Source organism: Gaeumannomyces tritici (genome assembly GCF_000145635.1).
Source record: "Gaeumannomyces tritici R3-111a-1 unplaced genomic scaffold supercont2.10, whole genome shotgun sequence".
Taxonomy (NCBI): Eukaryota; Fungi; Ascomycota; class Sordariomycetes; order Magnaporthales; family Magnaporthaceae; genus Gaeumannomyces; species Gaeumannomyces tritici.
In genome coordinates, this window is record NW_008804554.1 from 304605 (window position 1) to 327901 (window position 23297).

The following is a 23297-nucleotide window of genomic DNA, read 5'->3' on the forward strand; positions in this document are numbered from 1 at the left end:
GACTGAATCAGGAGCAGCTCTCAACGTCCTGGACGCCTCGGGGACCACTCCATTACACTGGGCTGCATATGATGGGCATAAGGACGTCGTTGAATATCTACGGCAAGACGCGAACAAGAAGCTGCGAGACCATTACGGCAGGACTGTCTTGCATCTGGCAGCGGTAGCGGGAATGGCGGAAGTGGTTCGGCTGCTTAAGGGTGCCGAAAAGGAAGCGAAGGATCGTAACGGGCGGACGCCACTGCATTTGGCCGCGCAAAAAGGACATGAGGCCGTCGCAAGGCTGCTCGCCGCGGAGTTGGGCGCCGAAAAGGAAGCAAAGGACCTTGGGGGGCAAACGCCGCTGCATTTGGCCGCGCAGAAAGGGCATGAGGCCGCCGCGAGGCTGCTCGTAGAGGCGGGCGCCGATAAGGAAGCAAAGGATCGTTACAAGCGGACGCCGCTGCATTGGGCTGCGTTAGGAGGGCATGAGGCCGTTGCGAGGCTGCTCGTGGAGGCGGGCGCCGATAAGGAGGCGAAAAACGATAGCGGGAGGACGCCGCTGCATTGGGCCGCGTTAGGAGGGCATAAGGCCGTTGCAAAGCTGCTCGTAGAGGCGGGCGCCGATAAGGAGGCGAAAAACGATAGCGGGTGGACGCCGCTGCATTGGGCCGCGCTAAAAGGGCATGAGGCCGTTGCGAGGCTGCTCGTGGAGGCGGGCGTCGATAAGGAGGCGAAAGACAAAGACGGGCGTACGCCGCTGGACCTGGTCCCGCCGAGATGGCACGACGCGGTCGCGAGGCTACTCCTCGCTTGATTGAACGCCGATAAGGATATAACAAATTATTGCGAGCGTATGCCCCTGTACTAGGCGCGCGCCGTTAGGGCCGTCGCAGATCTGCTTGCCGCTGCATTGAGGGGCGGAGGGATGGCATAAGGCAGTTATGAAGCTGCTCGTAGAGTCACTTCGGGTGTAATAGACGGAACCAGCCTGTCCATGGTTTTGGGTGCACAACGAGTATGGAAGAAGATCAGATGCAAGAGGAGAAGAGGTGGAAGAGAAGGGTGGCAAATAATCACGATAAAGGCAGTGGCACGAGCTGGTTATAGCCACAAACAAAGTCATGTATTGGCGTTACGACTTGAAGAGCAGATAATGAAAACTATTCTATGGCATATCCTCCAGACCAAGAAGTGAATAAAGGTAATTCGGGCCATCCTCCACTCCCTGGCGGCCGGGAATCGGCCTCGCCGGAACGTCTCCCGCCTCGGCTCGAACTCCCTTTTTCCCGACTCGTGGTGGACGTGGGCAGGACGTCTCCCGTCCAGAGGTCCAAATGACCGCTATCCCCTCCCCAAGATATCGTCGCAAGCAAAACATGAAGAGAAAAATACAGATACATGAGATGAGCGGAAAAAAGCAGAGCAGAACAAAAAGTGACAACCGTCTATCCCATCAGAAAAAAAACCAAACCGAACAAAACGCCGATCCTTCTATCCCAAGACGTAATGGATAATAGTACAAGAGGGAACACGTGGAGACCGGCCCCCGTACGGACTCCAAGTGCCCGACCACTTGGCGGCGCACCGGGAGCACGTCGGAGAGCCGGAGTGTTGTCGGTGTGGGTTCCACGCGGAGCTCGCGCTAGTTCTGTTTGACGATCCCGGGTTCCACGTCTTTTCTATCCTAGATCACTCTAGGAAAAGAAACAGACACGCGTGTGTGGAAGGGTTCTTGGGGGAGGGACTTTAGAGCTCGTAGCAGACGTCAAAGATGTCCCGGTCCCGGCGCGACGGGCGGGACCGGCGAATCTCCAAATCGACCTCGCGGTCGTACTCGCGGCCGCCGTAGCGGTCGAGGCGCTCACGCTCAAAGTCACGCAGCGAGCGCGACCAGCGGGTGCCGTTCTCGTTGACGCCGCGGTCGCGCGCCTCGCGCAGGCGGGCGCGCTCGTAGTCGTGGTCGGCGGCGTCCCGGGCGCGATCGCGGCTCGACGGGCGCGTGGTGGTGTAGTAGCGCGTGACGGTGGTGTTGTTGGCGGGCGGCCTGGAGGAGAAGAAGTCGTGGTCGAAGTCGTCGGGCCCGACGTTGACGACGTCGTACTCGGAGCTACGGCGGACCATGGTGGTGGTCTCGTCCTCGCGCCGGGGGCTGCTGCGCCGGATGCGCAGGCGGCAGGGGCTGCGGCTGCGTCGGACGACGACGGGGTCGTCCTCGAAGCGGACGCGACGGGTGAGGCGCTCGTCGTCGCGCTGGCGGGCGTCGCAGTCATTGCACTGGCGGCCGAAAGAGGCGCGGATCCTAATACCGCAGCTGGGGCAGATGCGAATACCGAACATTGTGCCGTGTTTGGGAGCTGGGACCTTGTTAGTGGCTGCAGATATTGAGGATCAGCCGCGGGATCGCACGTACCGGTTGAAGCTGTTCGAGGGGTATGTTGATGTGGTATGTGGTTTTTGTTTGGTTTTTTTGTGGTAGTTGTAGTTTCTTTGTAAGCTGATGAAAGCCGAGCTATGTGGAAGTTGTGGTTTGTTTGGGGCTTGGTGAAGCCGAGAAAGGCTGGAGATATATAGCAGCCGATGTGATTTGTGGGGTTTGTAGATTGTTTGGTAGATAGTGGTAGACTGTTTGAGAGACTGTGGTAGAGATTCCCGGAAGGGGAGGATGTGGTGAGACCAAAGCGGTGATGGTGAGGACAAAACTGAGATCTGAGGAGCGAGGCAACGACTTCCTTTATACTCGTTGAGCGGCTATGGCCTTTGTGCAGAGGGACGGTACCCAGGCGTCGGCGCAGGCCGGCCACTCGGTCAGCCTAGCCTCGATTTGGGGACCAGACACGAGGGCTCCAAGCACTGCGGACGAGGATGGGAGGCAAGGCTGAGCGGGCACTAAACGGCCATGCGACCTGGTTGACCTCTTTGTCCTCCGCCAACAGATATATCGCATGACAACCGCAGGGCATTCCAGCCTCGAGTGGCCTATTATTGACTCATATGGACGGCTCTTTTGACATCATGGGATGAGTTTGTCAATACACCGCTCAGAAGAGCTCCATATCGTTGTCGAAGGACGGACGGCCACACTGCTGACCCCTTTGCGTCGACATTTCTTCCATTATACAGGTACCTTCGACGTTGGCCGAGCGGCTCGGTGGCTTAGCCGCTGACTGCAAGTCTATTGGCCCACACAAACACTGCATGAGCGGCCAAGACGCGACCAAAAGAGATCCAGACCCAAACAGGAGACCCATGTGTATTCTTAAACACACTCCCACAAACCCCTCGTGAAATTTGGCAGGAGGTTGGTGGTGTACAAGTGCCAACCTTTTCAGGATAATCAGAGCAAGATGGATGGGACAAAGGTATGCCAGCCCAAATTCCAAAAGCTGACACCCACCGCAGTAAGCTGAGCCACTTATGCACGGCATGGTGGTACTGGTGAAGGCAGGCAACCATCTATGAGGCAGCCCGTCCATCTTCAGCCGCTGTCGGTGTATGCTCCCGAGTTGGAAGGGCTGGCCTACCCGCCATGCCACAGAATATTATGGACGGAAAGTGTCAAAATTTAGACACAAGGGTGTCCAAACTCTGCGCGCGGAAGGATCACCACACCGACACTTGAAGGAGGATAATCCCGGTCAGAGGGAATAGGCATGAAAAACGGTCGAGTTCACTTGGTCTCAGACCAGAATGTGATATTCTACATGGCAAGAGTGGTCACGGTTGGCGGTGGCTGCGATGGGCCATGTGATAGGTTGGGGAATGATGATGACTCTTGAACCAATAATGGGAGGGCTGGAGGGCAACAGCGGTGGGAGCAAGTGGGTGACTCTAGTTGGTCCAGCTGCCGTTGCCCTGGCGGGAGGCTTCCTAGTGTTGAGCATGGCCCGGCCCATTATTCTCGTGATGCGAGATTCTTGTCGGTGTGTGTGACGCTCCGCTGCGTCTGACACTGGGCGACCGAGCCTCCTGCTCAGGAGGGATCCAATCGAAGGCGTTCCCATCAGGACGGGACGATGCGCGCGCCCTGCCGGGTCGTCATCGAGCACCAACAAAGCCTGGCGCGCGGCCTCTTCGCCGGCTGGAAGGCCACACCGAACGAAGAGTGACAGTCACGGTGGCCTAGGTTGGGTTTCTAAGGAGGCAAAGCTTCAAGGAGGCACCTTGGCCACAGTGATGTCTCCCGGCAGGCGCGTGCGTGTTTCAGGTGTGGTGTGGACATGTCGACGATTCGACGAGTCGACGCAGAGCGTTGGTGGGCGCTGGTGGACACAAGAACCGAAGATGGAGGCGATGAGGTACACCGTAGGTGCAGGTGGCCCTGGCCTTGAAGGTGGCCTTTTTTGGAGGAGTTGTCAGTCACGTGGGACCCGCGGTCTGCCGCTCAAAAAGGTTCCAGCGCCCTGGGACTGACAGTATTGTGTAAGCGCCGGGCAGCGCTGGCCGCCAGCAGCAGGACACGGCGCGAATTATCTGCGGCGGCCGTGTGTATTGACGAGGAAGCCCGGCAGCCTCCTCGCCGATTGTCACATGGAGCGACAGACCGGCCGACCGAGGGTTTCCGAGTCGGCCGTTGCGTGATTCAGCGCCGGCGAAGCAAGCCAGCCCCCGCGATGTCGATGGAGCTAGGAATGCATGTTTGACTGAGTATTTTTGGCTTGGTTCACATTCTTTTATCCAGTCCACTAAGACGTGGGTACGTACCTCCAGATACGTAATAAATGCCCCGCGTAGGTCTCGGATTCGGCCGTGGCGATGAGGAGAAAAGCAACCTAGGTAGGCCCGTTTACTTGCATACGAGATCAATCATACGTCGGGTTGATAGCAGAACTGGGGCCCCATCTTCTCACCCACGCCATCGGGTCCGCAATCATCGCTCCGCAATCCACCGTACAGCGTAAAGAGGCAAAGCCCAGGGTGGGGAAAGATTGCGCAACGACAGCCAGGGCGTATCGCGTACCGCGTAATTTGGCGCACCTTGCGCGGACAGCGGGCATTGAACAAAGCCGACGGCAACACCGCGCTGAAGGATAAAAACGACCAAGCTGCTGTCCAGGACGGGAGCCCGACATCGCCGCCTGATAAACAAGAAAAAGAAAAAAAGGACAGTTGTCGCACAGCCTGCCGCTGCTGAGCTTATGATCTTCATTCCACATTAATCTCTCTTCTTAATCCACGTCGTCTCTCTGTCTCTCCTTCGTCCTCCACACCCAGCAGCCGACTCGGGCCGAGCATCATCAGCGTCGCCACCACACCACCACAGAGCGTGTCCAAGATGCCGGGCACGTCGCGCATACCCCAGAGCTTGAGGGACAGCCTCAGCAATGTCAAGAGGAGGAGCCCGAGCAGCCCCATGCAGCTGCTGAATGTCGACCTGTGAGTAGCCATTGGCTGTGGCGTGCCCGACTTGTCTCGTGACTGCTGCGTGAACCCCCGACCTTGGCAGATGATAAGCTGACAGCCCGCCGCCAAACCCTCCTCTCCAGGCTCCGCAACATAATATTCATCCTCTTCTGCTTGCGATGGACGCGGCGCGCGTTCTGGCAGCTCCGCGGGCGGGGCCCCATCGGCAGCCTCATCGAGCTGTACGCAGCGCTGCGCGTGACGGCCTACGGCTGGTTCCTGCGCGCGCCGGGCGTGCGGTCCAAGGTGCGGGCGCAGGTGGACGAGGCCGTGGCCAAGCTGAGCACCAAGATGGTGCCCGCCATGGCCACGCGCCACCTGGCCCTGCCCAAGGAGGGGTGGACCGAGGACGCGGTCCGGGCCGAGCTCGAGAGCCTCGCAAACATGGACCACACGCGCTGGGAGGAGGGCTACGTCTCGGGCGCCGTCTACCACGGCGAGGACGCGCTGCTGCGCCTGCAGACGGACGCCTACGGCAAGTTCACCGTCGCCAACCCCATCCACCCGGACGTGTTCCCCGGCGTGCGCAAGATGGAGGCCGAGATCGTCGCCATGGTGCTGTCGCTCTTCAGCGCCCCCGTCGGCGCTGCCGGCTGCACTACTAGCGGAGGCACTGAGAGCATCTTGATGGCCGTCCTGAGCGCCCGCCAAAAGGCCTACAACGAGAGGGGCGTGACAGAGCCTGAGATGTGAGTATTTTTGCTGTTTCTGTCCTGTGTCCGTCCCCACGTGCCAAATCCCAACGCTAACCTCCCTCGCCTTTTACAGGGTCATCCCCGAGACCGCCCACACTGCGTTCCACAAGGCGGCCGACTACTTCAAGATCAAGCTGCACCTCGTGGCCTGCCCGGCGCCCAACTACCAGGTCGACGTCGCGGCCATGGCGCGCCTCATCAACCCCAACACCGTCATCCTCGTCGGCTCGGCCCCCAACTTCCCGCACGGCATCATGGACGACATCGCTGCCATCTCCCGCCTGGCCCTCCGCCGCCGCATCCCGCTGCACGTCGACTGCTGCCTCGGCTCGTTCCTCGTCCCCTTCCTCGAGCGCGCCGGGTTCGAGACGCAGCCGTTCGACTTCCGCCTCAAGGGCGTCACGTCCATCAGCTGCGACACGCACAAGTACGGCTTCGCGCCAAAGGGCAACAGCACCGTCCTGTACCGCACCGCCGAGCTGCGCAAGTACCAGTACTTTGTCAGCCCGGACTGGTCCGGCGGCGTCTACGCCTCGCCCGGCGTCGCCGGCTCCCGCCCGGGCGCCCTCATCGCCGGCTGCTGGGCCTCGCTCATGTCGGTCGGCGAGTCGGGCTACCTCGAGGGCTGCGTCGAGATCGTGGGCGCCGCCAAGCGCCTGGCCGACCGCATCGCCTCCTCCCCGGTCCTGGCCGCCGAGCTCGAGGTCATGGGCCGCCCGCTCGTGTCCGTCGTGGCCTTTAAGGCCCGCAACCTCAACATCTACGACATCGCCGACGCCATGTCGGAGCGCGGCTGGCACCTCAACGCCCTCCAGAACCCGCCCGCCATGCACGTCGCCTTCACGAAGCCCACCGCCCAGGCCTGGGAGCGCCTCGCCGTCGACCTCGAGGCCGCCGTCGAGGCCGAGCGCGAGAAGGAGCGCGCCCGCATCGCCGAGGGCAAGGGCGCAAAGGGCGCCGCCGTCGGCGACGCCGCCGCCCTGTACGGCGTCGCCGGCAGCCTGCCCAACAAGAGCGTCGTCGTCGACCTGGCCACGGGCTTCCTGGACCTGCTGTACAAGGCCTAAGGGGAGGGCTGTACTACTGGCGGCCTCGTGGAGCTGTGGCGAGATTGGGAAATGGTGCATTCCGGCGCTGTGATTGGCAGGTTGGTTGGTTGGGTTGTCTTGATTTTCACATGCTACGGTACGGCCGAGGGAGGAGGGGTGGTGCCATCTCCCTGTATCCTCCCAACATTTTCCCTTTTTTTTCTTCTATCTTTTGCCATTCCATACTTGATTTTTCCTTATGTCTGGGTTCCCAGCATCACAACGGCGTTTTCTTGGTTTATTTCAAGGGCATATATCTGGTAGCCTGCCGTTTCTCTTCCTTTGTACCTACCTACCTACCTGTGTTACTGCCATATCTTTCACAACATACCACGACGTATTTCAGCGTGCGCGTCACCTGCTTCAAGCCGTGCTCGAATCTGTTACATCACAATCCGACTAGACCACTGCTAAAACACAACATCACAACTCTAATTTGCTCGCTAAAGCAATCTTTGGGCCTGATTTTTTTGTTGCGTTTCCCTTCATTTCGAAATGGAATCCAATGAAATCCGCCAACCTAAAAAAAAAAAGACGCCGGTTTCCCGTGATATGCTCATGTCGTATAGATACAAGAACATCAAAAAGAGCGTAGATCCCATCCATCCCAGCCGCCCGTGGCTTTGCTCGGGGGCAACGAATAAAAAAAAAGATATGACGATAAAGAAATGAATATAAGTATATAATACGGACAGTAGACCAATAAGGAAGAAGGGAAAGGAAAAGAAAAGAACAACGGAGCCATCGAGATTCCGTTCCGTGTCTTCAGGCAAAGAAACGCCCATACCACCCAACCAAGCCCCAGACAGCGTGCACATGGCCTTACAGCCCTCTCCAAACCAGCAATACCTCATCGCTCATAGCTCACAGCTCACTCTCGTCCCGCGCAGAGTAGGGACTGCTGGGCCGGTTGACCATGCTCTCCACGTCGCCGACCTGCCTCCTCTCGATGACCTCTAGACTCTTGAGCCGCTTTTGGAGTCGATATCTCAACGGAAGCGTCAATCCTTGGGACGGGCGGTCCCTCATGACTGCTAATTGCTATTGCAGAGGTTCAGACGAGCTGGAGAGGCGGTTCAGGTGGAGGTAGACGTCCGTGCCGTAGCTGGAGACGGGGGAAGGACGAGTTAGCACAATATCCGGCAACAGCAGAGACGAACAAGAAGAAAGACAAACACATACCCTTCCATGGATATCAACTTCAGGTCGCCACCGAAATACCTCGCATACAGGCGCGATATGGGCAGGCCATAACCAAACCCGGCCATGGGCGCCTTGAAGTCGTTCTGGTCAAAGTCCGGGTCCAGGTTCGGGGTGCGGTCGACCGTGGTGTACATGTAGGTCCAGACGAGCGGGATGGCGCTCCTGGGGATGCCGCCGCCCTCGTCCGTGACCTTGATGGTGATGTCCTCCTTGCCCTCGGCCACGATGACCTTTGTGACGGGGAACTCCTGCTTGTCCTGGCCGTGCGTCTCGACCACGGCGCGCAGCGAGTTCTTGAGCGTCTCAAAGAGCATGTGCGACAGGTGGCCGGGGACGTACATGAAGTTGAGGTCCGGGTTGCACACGAGCTGCACGCGCGGGGCCTCGAACAGGCCGTAGTGGTCCTCGCACACGAAGCGCGCGTTCTCGATGGCCTCTTGGGCGAGGTCGCGCACGTTTGTCTTTGTGCAGATGATGCCCACGTACGTCGGGTCGCGATAGTGGCTCTGGTCCGTCAGCGCAATGTGCTGGCCTATCAGCATGCGGATGCCAATGCGCGACATGTAGAAGCGGTCCAGAAACGACTGGATGTTGTTATCGATCTGCATGCGCTGCCGCTGCCGCTTGTACTCGAGGATGCCCTGCGCCATGGTCGTCACCACGCCGTCGTGCCGCCTCTTGATCTTGTGTAGGGTCTGCGCGAATTTCTGGTTGTACAGCTGCAGCTCGGGCGGCCAGTCCCCGTAGTCGTCCACCATAGCAAAGTATCTCCTCGCCGCCACCGGCTTCTTGCCCCACCCGCTGTTTCCGTTGTGGTTGTGTGTATGTTGTGAGTTGTATATGCCCTCCTCGATACTCGGGTTCGGCGTCGCCTCGGACAGCATTTGCGCCGTCTTGGTCCTCGCCGGCTTCATCAGTCTCTCTTTTACAGGCTTCTCTAGCGTTGGCCTTGGGAGAATGGTGATTTCCTGCGGGCGGGGTTCAGAATTTGGTCGGTTGGTCAGCCAGAGGGAAAAGGAGACCAGAGGACAGGGCTGTTACGGGCCCAAGGCATTTAGTCATACCTCGAACGACTGCGCATACCAGTCCAGCACGCGCTTCACTGACGGCATCTCGTTTAGGCCGTCTGGCAAGCTGTCTAGCTCCTGGACGCGGTGCGCCAGGCGGATGGGAAGCTCCTCGGCGAGAAACTGGGAGGCACGGAACAGCGTGCCTGTGCGGGCGGGCGGGCGGAGGCAGGCCAATGGGTCAGCGCATGCGGGCGGCGGATATGTGCAGGGAGATCAGACAGCTTGGTCGACATACCCACTGACGGCTTCTCGCCGAACTGGACCATCTGCCGCAAGCTCACGCCGGTTGCTGGAAAGCTGGCATAGTGCCTGATGGTATCCATCAGCCTCTCCGTTTTCCTCCACGACATTGTGGGCGAGAGAGCTGGCAGCCCAGTTGGCGGGTGGGAGGGCAAGGTGGGATGAGGTATATCCCCAGCCAGGATTTGCAGAAGACTAAAAGAAAATAAAGAGACCAGACAAGCAAAACAGAGCAAAGCAGCAACAGCTTGTGCACTCTGTGCAGACAAGGTCGGGTCGCGGGCGCGACGTCGGCGTCGGTGGTCGGGTTGAGTCAACGGTAGGGCCCGGCGGAGGAGATGGCTACTGGCGGGATTGGCGTGGGACCGACCTGGCAGAGCTCACAGGCGTTGCCGAGACCGAGGCTATGGGGTCGCGGGCGCACGGCAGGCGACAGGCCAGCCAGTGGTGGTGCGGCGCTGGGGCAATGACGCAAGGGCCTGTGCTGGGTCGATCGATTGAGGTGGGCTGCTGGCGGCAGTGATGCTCACCCGCCCGCGCTGATGTGGTTGATTCTTGCGCTTCCCCGCAGTTCCTGGAGGCGGGCAGAGACGGGGAATGAAATCAATTGACCGGCCTGTTGATAACCCAAGATACCGAGGACCTCGAGGAGCAGCACGTCGAGGCGCTGAACAAGAAAAAGGGCATGCCAAGCTCAAGAAACTCTTGTGACAGCGGCATGGGCCTTTGTCTTCTGCTCCTCTCTCTCCCGCGGTGGCCCCATCCAGCCCCAATGCCGAACCAGGCCCAGTAAGGTTCCCCACATTTCGGGCCAGCTCGGGCGAGAAGCTCGAGGCCGCCCAATATCGATCCATGAGCTGATGATGAAGCCCAGCCCGGCACCCCCAAGACAATTTAATTGATACACCAAAAGGAAGCATGTTATTTACAAAGCGGTTTCCCGGCGAAATAACCAATTTAGAAATTTACAAAATATCAAGTACCAAATAAATAAGCAATAGTTTTAAATAGCTTTTTTTTTTTCAATTTTTATAATTTTCCCGAAGTTTACACATTTGACTGTTTATTGCTTGCCAGAAGCTGTCAAGTCGATTTTGGGAAAAGTTGCCCACTTTTCCGCCCTTTTGGTGTATCAATTAAATTGTCTTGGGGGTGCCCGGCCAGATTTCACAAGTCATTTGATGGCCGATCAGGCAAACTCGTGCAACTCGTCGGAATGTTTACCGCCCGTTATCTGCCCCGAGCCTGGCACTTGACTCCTCCAAGCCCAGCCATGTGACGGCTTGGCACAACGCCCGCGACTCTCCAGACGTCGGGCGTCTCTGTAAACGGCAATGGCGCACGAGCTGGTCAGGGGGCCACGACACAAAGGAATTATTTTTTATTTACTAGCGAAAAAAATGAAGCCGAGCACTGATTGTGGGATTGTGGTCTCTTTGGGCTGAGAGTCAGGTAGGCCCATGGCCCGATAGTTCAATGAGCTGACTCTAGTGCTTCTCTTTCTACTACCATTTTTCATGGTTTTGACGAAGGACGCGCGAACCTGCCGGAGCCGGCAAGAAGGCCAATTTCCTCGGACTCGATTCCGTCGTGAGAACGGAGCGAGACCAATTCGTCTGCCACACCAGAATCCCGTGTGATAGCCCCACACACCACTTATTTCTCAGCCTGTGGCTTCTCAGCCTGTGGTGTTGAAAGGGGCGGGGAGAAGGAACACAAACCTTCCCATGCGTTTCCCCTCTATCACATCGAATGGCTACCGCATACCTAATACCATCATCACCTTCTTGACTTAATAACGAACTCGGAAGGTCGTGGTTCCTGCGTCAGTGCCTGGCCGCCACGCGGAATGGAGGCCGAGTTCCACGGCCGGCTTTGAGCCTGATATTTCAGGCGACGGACTGCCGCAGTGTGCTGGGAGGGACAGGGCTCGGACTTCCGGGAATCTCCCGCGACCCATCTCGTCCGGGCGACCGGCATACACTTGTGGCCCATGTGCTCGGCGTCACTCCGCATCTCAGCGGCACATCATGCTGCGGCGTGGGGGGCCCACACGGAGCTGCCGCTGACCCCCACCGACTGTGATCGTCCGATGTTGCTGTTGCGCAGTTGTCCAAGATCCGCGGGCGGTGTGATGGCACGATGGCAGCCGGGCTGACGGTCTGTATTGATCCTCAGGAGGCGGTCGAGCACACAGTTCAGGGTTGGACTAGATGCTGCTATGCCAGGGCTACGCATAAAGGCCGGGCGGACACGACGGCCTCGCCTAACCGATGGTGGAAGAGCTCCAGCGCCGCTCGATTCAAGAACCTGGATCGTCTTGGATGGGTCGCCGGAAGTCTCCCGCGGCCCCATAGGAATGCGACTTTAGCACTCTGTCGAAAACCTCACCCCGTGATCGATCGAGAGTTTGGGAAACATGGCCAGGACAGGCGGCTGGATGGGCATGTGTCGGAACTTTTTGACGATGCATACAAGGGACAATACACAAAAGACAATGCACATTATCCCGGCGCTCAAGGAGAACAACAGCCTCAACAGCCCCAACAAGAGAGAGGGTGGTGGGCTCGACACGCACCGCATGAGCGGGAGATGCAAACGGCCATCATTCCTGCAGCCAGGGACCCGTCCTGGTGGTGGGGTGAGGGGAGAGACTGCCCACCATGTCCACCCACTGACTCTTGAGAGCTCACAGCTCGAGCTGCTGCCATCGGCTGCCATTGGAGCTGACCGCCAGATGGAGCCCCTGATTCGATGGTACCTGGATTGGGCACTAGGCGCAAGCTCTGAACAGGGGATGCCGTGTCAGAGGCGGCGCCATTGGCCAGGCCCCCCCGCTGGGCTGGGGTGGTTAGGCGGTGACAGCTGGCTGGGCTGACAGCGCGGGCGGGGGAATCAATTGGCTGCGGGCCTTCCCGGCACCACGAGCCTGACCGCCTCGCTGTCGTTTATGGACCGCCGCTGGGGACCGCCGGCCGCTTTGGGCAGGCGTTGAAACCCTCGCGTGGCATATTTTGATCGTGGCAATCCCGCAGGCGTGGCAGTCGAGCGAGCGTGGCATCCTCTGGATCAAACCGACAAGGGAGCCGTGGTCTTGCGGGAGGGGAACCTGGAAGTGGAGGAGCGAGAGCCCCATAAGAAAACACACCATCCCGATCATTGATATTCTCGAGCCTCTGCAGTCCCCAGCCTGCTCTTTTCCATGTCTCTCTAGGCAGACCAAAAGTCGTTTCCCATTCTTCCATGGAGTTTCTACGCATCATAATATCCCTACACACATTAATATTCCTGCTGCACACACTCCCGTGATACTTAAGCCACACACCACACACCCTCATCCTCATCCTCCTCTGCGCAATAAAAACACCACAGCCGCCAACATGGCACGTCCCGTGCACAGGGAAACACTCTTCCACCTCGAACCGAGGGACGAGGAGACGGCAAGAGCAATGCGCGCACACCCGGAAAACGCCAGCTTCATCTCCATGAGCCGCAAGGGCACACCGTCGCTAGAGATCGGATACCACGTCTCCTCACGACCCCGCGGCGGCAGAGTCATCGCCAGGGTGGGCCGCGATGCAGACATTTGCTTCCCCACCAGGGCAGACGTGGCAGAGGTCCACATCGCCTTCGAGGTCCACCCCGTCTCGCGCGCCATCCTCCTCTGCGTGCGCGCCTCCAACAGGCGGTCTGTCACGGTCGAGCCCCACGGCCTGCGCGAGGACGGCGACGTGCGCCAGATCGTCATCGAGCCGCCCGAGGAGCCCAAGATCACCATCGGAGTCGGGCCCCGCGCCCTGCGCTTCAAGGTGCGCTGGCACGGCGGCGGCGGCGTCGGCAGCACCGCCGCCGCCGTCGACCGCGGCTTCGAGGCCGCCGAGGCCCGCGCCGTCGTCCCGCGTTGGCTCAAGACGGCCGACGAGGGCGACGACGACATCTGGTCCTGGTACGACACGCGCATGCCCTCCAAGATCGGCTGCATCGTCCGCGACGCCGTCAAGAGGGGGTTCATGGGCGAGGGCACCTACGGCGCCGTCTTCGAGGCCGTCGACCGCGACTCGGGCCACCCCATCGCGCTCAAGGCCGTCCGGCCCCGGACCGAGTACGAAAGGGAATGCCTGAAGAGGGAGATCAAGACCATGTCTTCCCTATCACACGTAAATGCCCCCCACCTTTGTCCTTTGTGATACTAACATTGAGCATCCGTCCTCCTCACCTTGCCTCTGATCCCGGACTCTTTTTTTTCATTTTTTTTTCAATCATCTTCACTTTCAAACCTCCCTCTACAGTTGGACGGGAGTGTGACATTACCAGAGCGACTAGGTCGCTCAGAACACAGCAGTTCACCATCTCTCGGCTTACATCTCTCCTCTCCTTCCTCTCGGATCCCATTCTGTCGCTGCATCGCTGTCTATACCAGTTACATACTCGTCCTGTATCGTTCATAGCGTGCTGATTTTGTTTCGCAAATAAGCCCTACATCATAGATTTCCTTGGCTACAAGGGGGATCCGTCAGACTTTTCGCAGCCCGAGGTTGGCATCTTTATGCCTCTCCGGACCGGCAACCTGCGGTCGCTTCTACCAATACCCAAGCGGGAGGAGAACGCCATCCTCAACGCGGTCGGAGAACAGATGTTCTCGGCCCTCGACTACCTCTCGGCCCGCGGCCTCTGCCACCGGGACGTCAAGCCGGCAAACATCCTCTACGACGTCGGCGAAGACGGCAGCTACACGTTCCAGCTGGCCGATTTTGGCCTCGCCAACTGGCAGAGCGACACCACGTCCTTCTGCGGGACCAAGGTGTTCACGGCGCCCGAGCTGCACTGCGGGCAGCACCGCCAGTCGCACAAGATGGACATGTGGTCGCTGCTGGTCACCATGATCAGCATCGTCGGGGCGTCGCGGTTCGACGAGGAGGAGCTCGGCCGCAAGCCCCACTCGGCCATCGTCGAGTACGTGCTCGCCACCACGACCGAGCACCTGCCATTCCTGGAGCCCATGGCCCGCGTCGACCCGGACAACAGGGCCTCGGCCGCCCAGATGCTCGTCGCCTACTTCCGCGGAAAGGGCCTGGCGACGAGCCGCTCCATGGTCGGCCCCATCCCCGAGGTTGACACGGGCTCGCCCGCCTGCTGCGTCGGCGCCCACCACACCCCTCCCCACCGGACCGCGAGCACCCGCATGATGACGCGGAGCGCCGCGTCGCGGAGCTCGGCCTCGAGCAGGACCACGGGGAGCCCGCTCTCCAGCCCGGCCTCGAGCGAGGCGTCGAGCGCCGCCGGCCCGAGCGCCTCGCCCAGCACCACCAGCGGCCGGAGCGCCGCCACCAGCACCACGGCGAGCACGTCCACCACGGGGTCCGTCCCGAACGATGACTCGTGCACCCAGTCGCAGCTCCCCGACGCCGAGCCGGAACATGCCATGGCCGGGTCGCCCGAGCAGACGTCGCCGTCGCAGCGCTGGGGGTCCAGCGGGCGCGTCACGAAGACGCGGTCGCCCAGGGTCCGCGACCGCGAGCACCGGCGTCAGATATCGCGCGTTACGAGAGCCATCAGGAATTCGTCTCGAAACCTACAAAACCACTCAGGCTAAGGTCCTCCTGATTATAATTCTTTCTCTTTTGTTCCCAATCCCATCCGACCTCTTACAGAGCAGCTTCCAAAGCTGCCGGCACGCATCTTTTCTTTGTCAGCTCCCCTTTGTCGATTCCATGTACTCGGGAAAAAAGGCTGTATCGGCATGCCTAGAATTGGGCACAAGGGCGTATATAGCCATGGTTTATGGTCACGGTTACGGTTTATGGTTATGGGAACGGCATGATAATGACTGGATGAAATGGGAAATGTATTATGAATGGCATGGCATACTGGGCGTTTATTTTTCTATATACCTTTCGAGTACATATCTTTTCGACTGTGAATATTCAAGGTTTTACACAAGCCCGCCGACATCCGGCTGTGGTTTGTTTTTGGAAAGCTTATTAGGCCATGCGCTCGTTCTCTGTCTCATGAGTCTGGTGCTAGATTCTCAGGATCATGATCACCCTTGGTTGACGCTGTGACGGTTTAGGGGCTGCGTCGGGACGACTTGGGTGAGGCTGCAGGCGGTTTCACCAACTGGTGGGTCGCTGTGGGAACTCCCGGGGCGCTGGTTACAGTCGGAGGTGCCAAATCGGCTTTTGTCAGGCAACTTTGACAGCTGTGGCGACTCGATCCAAAGTAAACAAAACAACAAGTCAAGGTTACAATCAGTTCGCACTCCCATCCAAATATCTACACGCCCATCCCGCAGTGGACCAGCCTTTGCATGATCTCGGAAATGCCCCTGGAACCGAGCCATCTAGGTAAGATTGAGGGGGCTCCGGGGCGAGCACACCACCACGCGACGCAGGCTTTCTGGTCAGGCCACTGACGGCCCATTAATTGCAACACACAGCTCCAGCTGCTCCCCGCAACCACGATGACGTCGCGTCTCAGCCCAAACCCAGCGCCCAACCCCCAACGGACCCCGGCACGCCCACGACCCTCAACTCACACCACCACCACCGCCGCCGCCGCCGCCGCCGCAGCCCCTAGTAGACCCATCACGCCAACGGCGGGAAACGCCACCAGAGTCAGCGGAAACGGGGGCGACGTCCCTTCCCTAGCAGATACGACGCTACTAAACCTCGACGGCAGCCATGCGCGTGCCGGCAGCGGCAGCGACAGCGACCAGACACAAACTACTCCCAGCCACACAGAGACACCGCCGCCGCCCATGAACCACATCCTGGGCATCGGTTCGCCACAGCCGTCGCCGCTACGGCTGCACTTTTCCGCGCCGCTCCGTTCGCCCGGCCTCTTCGGCGGCGGCGGCGCAACGTCTCGGTTCAGCGACAGCTTCGGCAGCAGCAACGGTCCCGAGGGCGCGAACGGAAAAACGGACGACGATGACGACGACGGTGATGCGCCAGACGACGACGTCGACGACTACGACCCGACGGTGGTTCAGGAGAGCCTGGACGGCCACAGCTCTGACGACTCCGACTCCGATGACGGCAGCGACGGCGACAGCGACGTCTCGCCCGCAGCGCTGCGCCGCAAGCTAGCCAGGCTGCTCGAGGACCAGCTGGTCGAGGTGCTGGCGTACCTCAAGACGAGCGCGGGCGCGCGGCTCGAGACGGCCGACTTTGTCGTCGTCCAGGACCAGATCGACAACGTCATGGACGTGTTCCGCCGCCGCGGCTGCCCCAGGCTGCTCGTCGGCCCTCGGCCGCCCAGGGGCGCGGCGGCGGCGGCGCCCTCGCGCACCGTCAGCATCTTCAAGAACATGCCCCTGACGCCGCCCCGGCCCCGCACGCCCGTGCACGAAGCGCTGCTGGACGACGGAGGCGACGGCAGCGAGGCGGCGGCGGCGGCGGCGGCGGCGGCGGCGGCGGTGGGACTGGTCCGGAGGAGGCGGGTGGAGCGGGCGGCGGAAAAGGAGGCGGACGGGCAGGGCGGCCGGGCCCGGAAGCAGCAGTCGGCCGGCGTCGTCGGCCGCGGCTCGTGGAGTAGTAGTAGCTGCACCACGGCCGCGAGCGCGGGCAAGCAGCGGCCGCTTTCGGTTGGGGGCGGCGGAGGAGGCGCCGGCCTCGCTGCGTCACCGATGCCGCCCCAGGCCGCGTCTACCCCGACCGACGTCGCGAACCTGGTGGTGGCCGAGGCCGAGAAGCTGTGTCTGGAACTGGCCGCCGTGGCCAAGAGCCTCAGCGACCGCCGCCAAGAGTCAGATGCAAGCCTTTCTCCCGTTTCCCGTCTACCCCCTTTTTTTCTTTCTCTTCTCCAGACTGGCTCCGTTTTCTAACGACTTGCTCCGCAACAGCATATACTTGGCCTCCTTGTCGAGGGAAGAAAACGTGCGGATGACCGAATCCTGGAGCTGCTGCAGCGTGTCCAAGAGCTGTGAGCATCATATTCCCCCACATTATTACAAAGACAAAAGCTTGTCACTGACACACAAAAAAAACGACAGCGAGGACGAGGTTCGCGAAAACGAATCCGAGCTCTTTCACATCCGTCTCCAGCTAAAGGCCGTCGAGCTCCTCTCGGCCAACAGCGACGGCGGCGGCGGCGACGTCGGTCACCGCGGGCACCACGACCCGGAGCTGGTCGAGAGCATCGAGAACTTCCGCGAGGACTTTGAGGCCGTCCAGGAGCGCTGGCGCGAGCGCAGGAGCTGCCGCGGCGACGGCTCCACCACCACCGCGACGGGCGGCGGAGGAGGAGGTAGCGGCGGCAGTAGCTTTTGGAGCCCACTGCGGCAACAGCAGCAACAGCAGGGGCGGCGCCGGCGGGATACAGCGAGTTACTTCACCACGCCGACGCGGGCGGGCGCGAGTACTGGGTCTGAATACCTGCCGAGCCGGTAAGATGGTAGGGAGGAGTGGGCGTTTTGCGCCACTGTCGCCATCTTCATGCCAGAGCGGACACGGGGCTTATTTTTTTTTTTTTTTTTTTGGAGCTTTGCAGAGTTGGTTCGTCCCCATGTTTTCAGTATGATACCCAATCTTGTATTCTCTTGCTCACGAGGTTTGACGGTGTCAGGGACACTTCCAGGACAACCAAAGACTGGCGTTGGGGTTGTCTGTCCTTGTGTTATTCGTGTCCTATCGATCGCCTACCTAGCAACGCTTCATGTCTATGATCAAAATGCAAAACGATTTCGTGCCCATATTCCACCACGCCCTAGCTCATTAACGCCAACCTAGCCATCGATGTCCTCAATCTCATGCCCACTACCTGCTCGTTGATAAAAAACCACTGCACCAAAACAGCTATCCATCGGTCCCCCATCGCACCCCCTAGACTATCCCAGGCCCATGTCCATGTGTATTCATGCCAAACCCAAATGCCAGTAGAAAGCAGTTGCGGGAGGGGGTAGCCAGCCTAGCACTCGTCGTCGGAGCCGTCCGTCCAGTACGCCTCCTCGTCAAGGTCGGCGCGGCGGCCTAGATAGGCCGGGACGGCGAACGGCGTCTTGCGCGACGAGACCTTGGTCCAGCCGCTGGCCCTGCTGGCCGACGAGGTGGCCCGGGAGATGATGGTGCTGGCGTCGTCGCCATCGGTCGGGCCGGCGGTGCTCGCGGCGGACGTGGTGGGGGCACCCGTTGTGCTCTCGTCCTCCCTCGGGTTGGGGATGACTTGCTGGTTGATGTTGTCGGAAATCTCCTCCTGGTACTCGCGCTGGTGCTTTCCCGGAGGGGGCAGCGGTATGCGGCCCGGCTCGAGGCTGAGCTGGTACTCGATGCACTGCAAGCATCTCTACTTGTTTGTTTTCCCCCTCCGTTCGTCAGTGCGAGATAGCCAAGAGGATGACAAACGGCAAGTAGACATATGAGGAGGGATGAGCAGAGAAACAAACAAACGGGGAGAGAGGAAAAAGAAGTCAATGTGTCTTACCTGACCACCATTGGCGCTTCTCTGAGACTTGGAGAAGGACGTGATGGGGAGGACGCGCTCGCAATAGCCCAAGCACTTGAGCTCGATGTTGTTGCCCTTGGTGTGCCTGCGGCACGAGATGGTGGAGTTCCGTCCGATGCCGGAGCCCTTGAGGCGCTGGGTCTGGGTGAAGTCTTCCAGCTTGCAGTAGTGCTGGCCGTTGCAGCAAAAGTACTTGTTGTTGCTGCCGCGGTCCGCGGGCCGGGCGGACACCGGGCCAGAGCCGCTGGCGCCGCCGGAAGCGGCCGGCTCGGGAGCGGCGGCTCGCGGGGCGACCGGGGCGGCGGTAGCCTGGGGGGTGATGACCAAGGTCATGCCGTCGGGCTGATAGTATTCGGCCATGGTTGATGAGAGTTTTGGTCGGGGGTTTGGGATCTGGCGAAAGTTTGCGGTTGGCGGGTGAAGTCTGGAGACGGTTGAGTGAGTATGGAATTAGGTTGAGAGAGAGGTCAAGAAGCAGCTGGGACGACACGGCAGAGAGGGGGTTTTTAAAGCTGGCCTGGCACTGATATCACAGGGTAAATCAGTAGCTAAGGCAGTGTTTGTTTGTCTGAGCAGGGGCGGTGGGCTCAAACGGAGGAGCTGAAGGTAGTGGCAATGACCGGGGAAAAAAGCAAAGAAAGAGAAACAGATGAAAGCTTTGGAACCACGTAGATGTCTGTTGAGCACCAAAGAGGAAGCAGCCATACGGATTCTATCACAGACCAAAGAGGAAGCCGCCGCCGCTGTCATGCCTTCCTATTGGGCCCGTGTTATGGGGGTCCTGCTTCCCGGGCCGTTTGCACCGGCCTCACCTTGTTCCTGCCGTTTGCGGCCTCAGAACCGCCACAAGAGGCGCAGCGCTGGGTGGGTTCTGTCACACCTGAGATTATTCAGATGTTGCTGCCTCAGCGGCCGGGCGCGATCGTTGGACTGACGTAGAGTTGCAGGATCACCTCCCCAGCCGGGCGTAACAGAGCCAAAGACGGGACGCATCGATTTTACCAACAGTCAGCGCCCGAGGCAGCGAATGACCAGTATCCTCAGCCTAGCGGGCAGCATCACCAACCAACACGGCTAATATGGAGGCACAAACACAAAGCCCTCGCATGCCGCGCGGTGCCATATCTTGGAAGCGGGCGAGCCACGACCGCCTCGCGTTGCCGGCCGTTCTCACCTCTCCGGCAGGCAAACGCCCGGGTTCGCGCTTATTGGCGAGCCGCGGGCGAGGTTATCAGGCTCTGCAACCACCATCCGGCGGCTTGGCGATCCCTCCCTCTCAACAGATGGGCTGCATGGGCGCCGTCCGCCCCTCCCTTCGTCTAGCGCGCGCCCGGCCAAAGTGTGGTGGCAGCGGGAAAGGTAAGTAAGAGCTGCAGCACACCACACCCACACCACAGGCAGTCAGCCGCTGCCCGTCTGGCCGCAATCCAACGAATCGGATCCCGCTGTCCTCGCCACGACCTGTGCTCCTTGGTGTACACCACATAGGTGCCCAGTGAAAGCTACCTTAGCTACCAGGCATCAACCACCACCTCCGTCCGATATATATCACCCACCACATCATACTGCCCTAGTACCCTGGGCTACCGCAGCCCGCCGTACTCCTCTTCCTTTTTCTCAAGCCGGCTGCCTGCCTTAGCTGTTCAACCGGCTCGTTCCTATACCTCCTCTGCTTCCCATTCCCGTCTCCTCTATTCTCACGTCACCTTTTACAACATTCATTCTCCCCAGACCTTAACCTCTATTTCTTTCACCACAGGCGTCGACTGTCACACGTTCCCGTGGCATTCAGGCCCATCATGGAAGACCAGATCATGCTACAGCCTGCTGCTAGCCCTGGAGCAAGTTGGGCAGAGGATGTAACCCCTCCCCTGCGACCCCGAAAAATTCCCATGTCTCCCCAACACGAAGTCCCCTCGCCGCCGGATTCAGACGCAGATGGAGCCTCCACCGACGCGGAAAGCGATAGCGCCAGTGAGGCTGGAGGCCCAGCTACGGGAAAGGCCTCGCTGCCAACTGTCCAAGGCACCGCTGTCTCGCAGAAGGGAGATCCCATGGCGGCTGGCGTGCCGTCTGATGGGATGATGGTGGTGTCCGAGTCTAAGCTGAGGGAGATTATGCGGCAAGAAGGCAAGTCTCCAACCAGTGCTGCTGCAAGTGCTCTTTCTAACATTTCCTTGAACTACCCAGTGGAGAACATCCTCAAGACTATACAGTCCCACCAGGGGACGGCTTCTGTGCCCGAGCCCCAACCGCCGCTCCCATCTGTCTGCGAGGGGAGGCCCTCGCAAAACGGCCCGCCTCGCCCCCTAGCGCCTTTCCAGGCCTCGGTCGCTGACGCCCCTGAGACCGCCACCCCATCTCCTGATATGCCAGCCAGCCCCGCCGCGCGGCATGCCAGCGTGTCTTCGACGACCAGGTCCGGCAGCTTTTCGGGAGCAGCAGCACCTCCGCGAAGCCCTACCATACCGTCTGGCACGCAGCCAAGTGTCAGCGACGAAAAATGGGGCCGGCTCTTTGACCAGAGCGGCCAGCCAACAGCTAGAGCTGAGGAGGTGTTCAAGTCTATAGCCGACCATATTGTAAGCTCAACGAATCACATACAGCCCATTCCTCTCTATTTCCTCCTCTTTTCCACTGCGGCTTACACACAGACATTCAAGATTACCGAGGTCGCTCCTCGAAAGAGCATCGTGATCACCCCCGAGAAGCTAGCAGAGTTCTACTCCCGGCATGGCCTGCTCAATGAGCGCTTTCCCTTCGCCAGTAAGCCTCAAAGTGACCACATCTATGAGCAGAGCTGTCCTAACAGCAGGTTAGGCATGTTCAGTCCTCACGCACTGGAATTCTCCTTCTTTGAGAGAGTCTCCGACCTGTATGAAGAGTAAGCCGGGTTCCCGTCCATTTCCTCTGTCCCTCCCAGCCTCCCGAGACAACGTAACGTCTGGCAACACAACCTGCTAACACTTGTCTCGACAGTCTCGGCTGCCAATACTACTTGGTGCCAAAAGATGACAAATCCCGACCAACTATGCCGGCACTGACACCCACAGGCTTCTCGCAGTGGCTGATTGCGAACATCAAGGCATATCCGGATGAGGAGGCACAAAGGCTCGCGCGCATAGTTCTACAAGTCCCGCTCAGCGTAGCAAATGCTGCCGACGGAAAGCTTGAGCGCATGCCCCGCATGATCTCGCGGGGCCTGCTGCCCGAACAGTCGGACATAAAGGCCCGCAAGATATTCGACGAAGCCTTGAAGGATTTCATTGAGGACAGCGAGGTCTTCCCAATGTCGCCCTCTGGCTCGCGCCCTTCAGGTCTGAACCTCAACATCCCAGGGTCGTCGTCTTCGCGCCTCCCAGCAGTGCCCCTTCCACCTCATAGGGACCCGAACAGATATAAACCGCGGGGCCAGCATTACCCCGACAGGGGAGTGCCGAGCTCGAACCGCAGAGAGCCACGCGGGTCGGGATACATCGAGTCCGCGGACTGGTCGACGGATGGTAATGCAAGGTCACGCCACGGATCGATCCCTCTGAGCCCGACTTCAGAGAGAGACAGGGCACCGCTACAGCCGCCGCCTGTCGGGCGTAGGGCCCGAAGCCCACAGACTCGGAGACACAGCCATACTGCGGTGAATGTGATGCAGAGCCATCCGCCGACAATTACGGGCGGGGCCGAGTACTCGCAGCCTTCGACTTCGGGCGAACGGCTGTCGCCAAGAACCACACACGCATCCGGCGGCGGCGGAGGCCCCATGGCATCTTCGCCCAATACTTTGTCACCTCAGCAGCTGTCGACGATTCGAGACAAGTCCCCCCGTCACAGCCGCGACAAGGATTATCACAACCTCCAAAGGTCGTCATACTTCCCCTCCCGCACTTCACGCACCAGCCTCGACGGCGCCGTGCTCGTCCCAGGACAGGTGCCGCGCTCATCTGGGTCGTACCGCGAGTACGACCGCGAAGGCGCCGAGGAGGCCAACCCGCCCCGCAGGAGGAGACGCGGCACGGCGGCGTCGGAGGATGTCAAGGCCCACGGACGGGACGAAGCTCCCAGGCACAAGGGGAAGTGAGACAGCGTCATGACCACTGGCGGGCGCAAGCAGGCAATGTTTTGGATTCCTTACTGTCCTCACAGCCCTATTTCCTTGAGTTTATTAATACTCTTCCTAACAG

General features: G+C 59.8%; 11 protein-coding genes across 11 annotated transcripts in view; 6 read left to right on the forward strand and 5 right to left on the reverse strand.

The window, feature by feature from the left end:
* Window positions 1-842, forward strand: part of GGTG_12946 (hypothetical protein) — a gene marked incomplete at its 5' end in the record, with an annotated part of 5734 nt that extends 4892 nt beyond the window's left edge. The window contains one exon of the mRNA XM_009230848.1: window positions 18-842. Coding sequence (XP_009229112.1) covers window positions 18-796 — 779 coding nt within the window. The 3' untranslated portion in view covers window positions 797-842. The remainder of the gene's footprint in view (window positions 1-17) is intronic.
* An 886-nt stretch (window positions 843-1728) lies between these two features.
* On the reverse strand, window positions 1729-2319 carry GGTG_12947 (hypothetical protein; the record flags this gene model as incomplete). The annotated part of the gene is made up of 1 exon (XM_009230849.1): window positions 1729-2319. The coding sequence occupies one exon, from the start codon at window positions 2317-2319 to the stop codon at window positions 1729-1731; it is 591 nt and encodes a 196-aa protein (XP_009229113.1).
* A 392-nt stretch (window positions 2320-2711) lies between these two features.
* On the reverse strand, window positions 2712-4673 carry GGTG_12948 (hypothetical protein). Its single transcript, XM_009230850.1, has 2 exons — window positions 4394-4673; window positions 2712-4317 (listed from the first exon to the last, which is right to left on the reverse strand). Exon 2 carries the CDS (start codon window positions 3453-3455, stop codon window positions 3021-3023), a length of 435 nt encoding a protein of 144 aa, XP_009229114.1. The 5' UTR covers window positions 3456-4317; window positions 4394-4673; the 3' UTR covers window positions 2712-3020.
* A 211-nt stretch (window positions 4674-4884) lies between these two features.
* On the forward strand, window positions 4885-7629 carry GGTG_12949 (sphingosine-1-phosphate lyase). Its single transcript, XM_009230851.1, has 3 exons — window positions 4885-5355; window positions 5466-6071; window positions 6151-7629. The coding sequence occupies exons 1-3, from the start codon at window positions 5255-5257 to the stop codon at window positions 7142-7144; spliced, it is 1701 nt and encodes a 566-aa protein (XP_009229115.1). The 5' UTR covers window positions 4885-5254; the 3' UTR covers window positions 7145-7629.
* On the reverse strand, window positions 7539-10410 carry GGTG_12950 (kinase isozyme 4). The gene is made up of 4 exons (XM_009230852.1): window positions 9674-10410; window positions 9433-9581; window positions 8348-9336; window positions 7539-8270 (listed from the first exon to the last, which is right to left on the reverse strand). Exons 1-4 carry the CDS (start codon window positions 9786-9788, stop codon window positions 8207-8209), a joined length of 1317 nt encoding a protein of 438 aa, XP_009229116.1. The 5' UTR covers window positions 9789-10410; the 3' UTR covers window positions 7539-8206.
* A 1170-nt stretch (window positions 10411-11580) lies between these two features.
* Window positions 11581-12033, reverse strand: GGTG_12951 (hypothetical protein; the record flags this gene model as incomplete). Its single annotated transcript, XM_009230853.1, has 1 exon — window positions 11581-12033. One exon carries the CDS (start codon window positions 12031-12033, stop codon window positions 11707-11709), a length of 327 nt encoding a protein of 108 aa, XP_009229117.1. The 3' UTR covers window positions 11581-11706.
* Window positions 12034-12175: 142 nt separating this feature from the next.
* Window positions 12176-12556, forward strand: GGTG_12952 (hypothetical protein; the record flags this gene model as incomplete). The annotated part of the gene is made up of 1 exon (XM_009230854.1): window positions 12176-12556. The coding sequence occupies one exon, from the start codon at window positions 12176-12178 to the stop codon at window positions 12554-12556; it is 381 nt and encodes a 126-aa protein (XP_009229118.1).
* Window positions 12557-12697: 141 nt separating this feature from the next.
* On the forward strand, window positions 12698-15674 carry GGTG_12953 (CAMK protein kinase). Its single transcript, XM_009230855.1, has 2 exons — window positions 12698-13835; window positions 14153-15674. The coding sequence occupies exons 1-2, from the start codon at window positions 13059-13061 to the stop codon at window positions 15269-15271; spliced, it is 1896 nt and encodes a 631-aa protein (XP_009229119.1). The 5' UTR covers window positions 12698-13058; the 3' UTR covers window positions 15272-15674.
* A 245-nt stretch (window positions 15675-15919) lies between these two features.
* On the forward strand, window positions 15920-18370 carry GGTG_12954 (hypothetical protein). Its single transcript, XM_009230856.1, has 4 exons — window positions 15920-16022; window positions 16115-17431; window positions 17522-17601; window positions 17672-18370. Exons 2-4 carry the CDS (start codon window positions 16139-16141, stop codon window positions 18066-18068), a joined length of 1770 nt encoding a protein of 589 aa, XP_009229120.1. The 5' UTR covers window positions 15920-16022; window positions 16115-16138; the 3' UTR covers window positions 18069-18370.
* GGTG_12955 (hypothetical protein) lies at window positions 18292-19586 on the reverse strand. The gene is made up of 2 exons (XM_009230857.1): window positions 19099-19586; window positions 18292-18960 (listed from the first exon to the last, which is right to left on the reverse strand). Exons 1-2 carry the CDS (start codon window positions 19477-19479, stop codon window positions 18586-18588), a joined length of 756 nt encoding a protein of 251 aa, XP_009229121.1. The 5' UTR covers window positions 19480-19586; the 3' UTR covers window positions 18292-18585.
* Window positions 19587-20900: 1314 nt separating this feature from the next.
* Window positions 20901-23281, forward strand: GGTG_12956 (hypothetical protein). The gene is made up of 5 exons (XM_009230858.1): window positions 20901-21249; window positions 21310-21701; window positions 21783-21885; window positions 21940-22003; window positions 22099-23281. Exons 1-5 carry the CDS (start codon window positions 20919-20921, stop codon window positions 23192-23194), a joined length of 1986 nt encoding a protein of 661 aa, XP_009229122.1. The 5' UTR covers window positions 20901-20918; the 3' UTR covers window positions 23195-23281.
* Window positions 23282-23297: the final 16 nt, after the last annotated feature.

Excerpts from the sequence above, each read along its gene's own strand:
- GGTG_12948 (XM_009230850.1), bottom strand. The coding sequence starts at position 3,455 with ATGGACGGGCTGCCTCATAGATGGTTGCCTGCCTTCACCAGTACCACC.
- GGTG_12956 (XM_009230858.1), top strand. The coding sequence starts at position 20,919 with ATGGAAGACCAGATCATGCTACAGCCTGCTGCTAGCCCTGGAGCAAGT. Across the intron at positions 21,702-21,782 it reads AGTCTATAGCCGACCATATT|ATTACCGAGGTCGCTCCTCG; the intron begins GTAAGCTCAACG and ends CAGACATTCAAG. Across the intron at positions 22,004-22,098 it reads GTCTCCGACCTGTATGAAGA|TCTCGGCTGCCAATACTACT; the intron begins GTAAGCCGGGTT and ends TTGTCTCGACAG.
- GGTG_12954 (XM_009230856.1), top strand. The coding sequence starts at position 16,139 with ATGACGTCGCGTCTCAGCCCAAACCCAGCGCCCAACCCCCAACGGACC. Across the intron at positions 17,432-17,521 it reads ACCGCCGCCAAGAGTCAGAT|CATATACTTGGCCTCCTTGT; the intron begins GCAAGCCTTTCT and ends GCTCCGCAACAG. Across the intron at positions 17,602-17,671 it reads CTGCAGCGTGTCCAAGAGCT|CGAGGACGAGGTTCGCGAAA; the intron begins GTGAGCATCATA and ends AAAAAACGACAG.
- GGTG_12949 (XM_009230851.1), top strand. The coding sequence starts at position 5,255 with ATGCCGGGCACGTCGCGCATACCCCAGAGCTTGAGGGACAGCCTCAGC. Across the intron at positions 5,356-5,465 it reads CAGCTGCTGAATGTCGACCT|GCTCCGCAACATAATATTCA; the intron begins GTGAGTAGCCAT and ends CCTCCTCTCCAG. Across the intron at positions 6,072-6,150 it reads GGCGTGACAGAGCCTGAGAT|GGTCATCCCCGAGACCGCCC; the intron begins GTGAGTATTTTT and ends CGCCTTTTACAG.
- GGTG_12955 (XM_009230857.1), bottom strand. The coding sequence starts at position 19,479 with ATGGCCGAATACTATCAGCCCGACGGCATGACCTTGGTCATCACCCCC. Across the intron at positions 18,961-19,098 it reads GAAGCGCCAATGGTGGTCAG|AGATGCTTGCAGTGCATCGA; the intron begins GTAAGACACATT and ends ACAAACAAGTAG.
- GGTG_12953 (XM_009230855.1), top strand. The coding sequence starts at position 13,059 with ATGGCACGTCCCGTGCACAGGGAAACACTCTTCCACCTCGAACCGAGG. Across the intron at positions 13,836-14,152 it reads CCATGTCTTCCCTATCACAC|CCCTACATCATAGATTTCCT; the intron begins GTAAATGCCCCC and ends TTCGCAAATAAG.
- GGTG_12950 (XM_009230852.1), bottom strand. The coding sequence starts at position 9,788 with ATGTCGTGGAGGAAAACGGAGAGGCTGATGGATACCATCAGGCACTAT. Across the intron at positions 9,582-9,673 it reads CGGCGAGAAGCCGTCAGTGG|GCACGCTGTTCCGTGCCTCC; the intron begins GTATGTCGACCA and ends CCGCCCGCACAG. Across the intron at positions 8,271-8,347 it reads AAGTTGATATCCATGGAAGG|CTACGGCACGGACGTCTACC; the intron begins GTATGTGTTTGT and ends CCCCGTCTCCAG.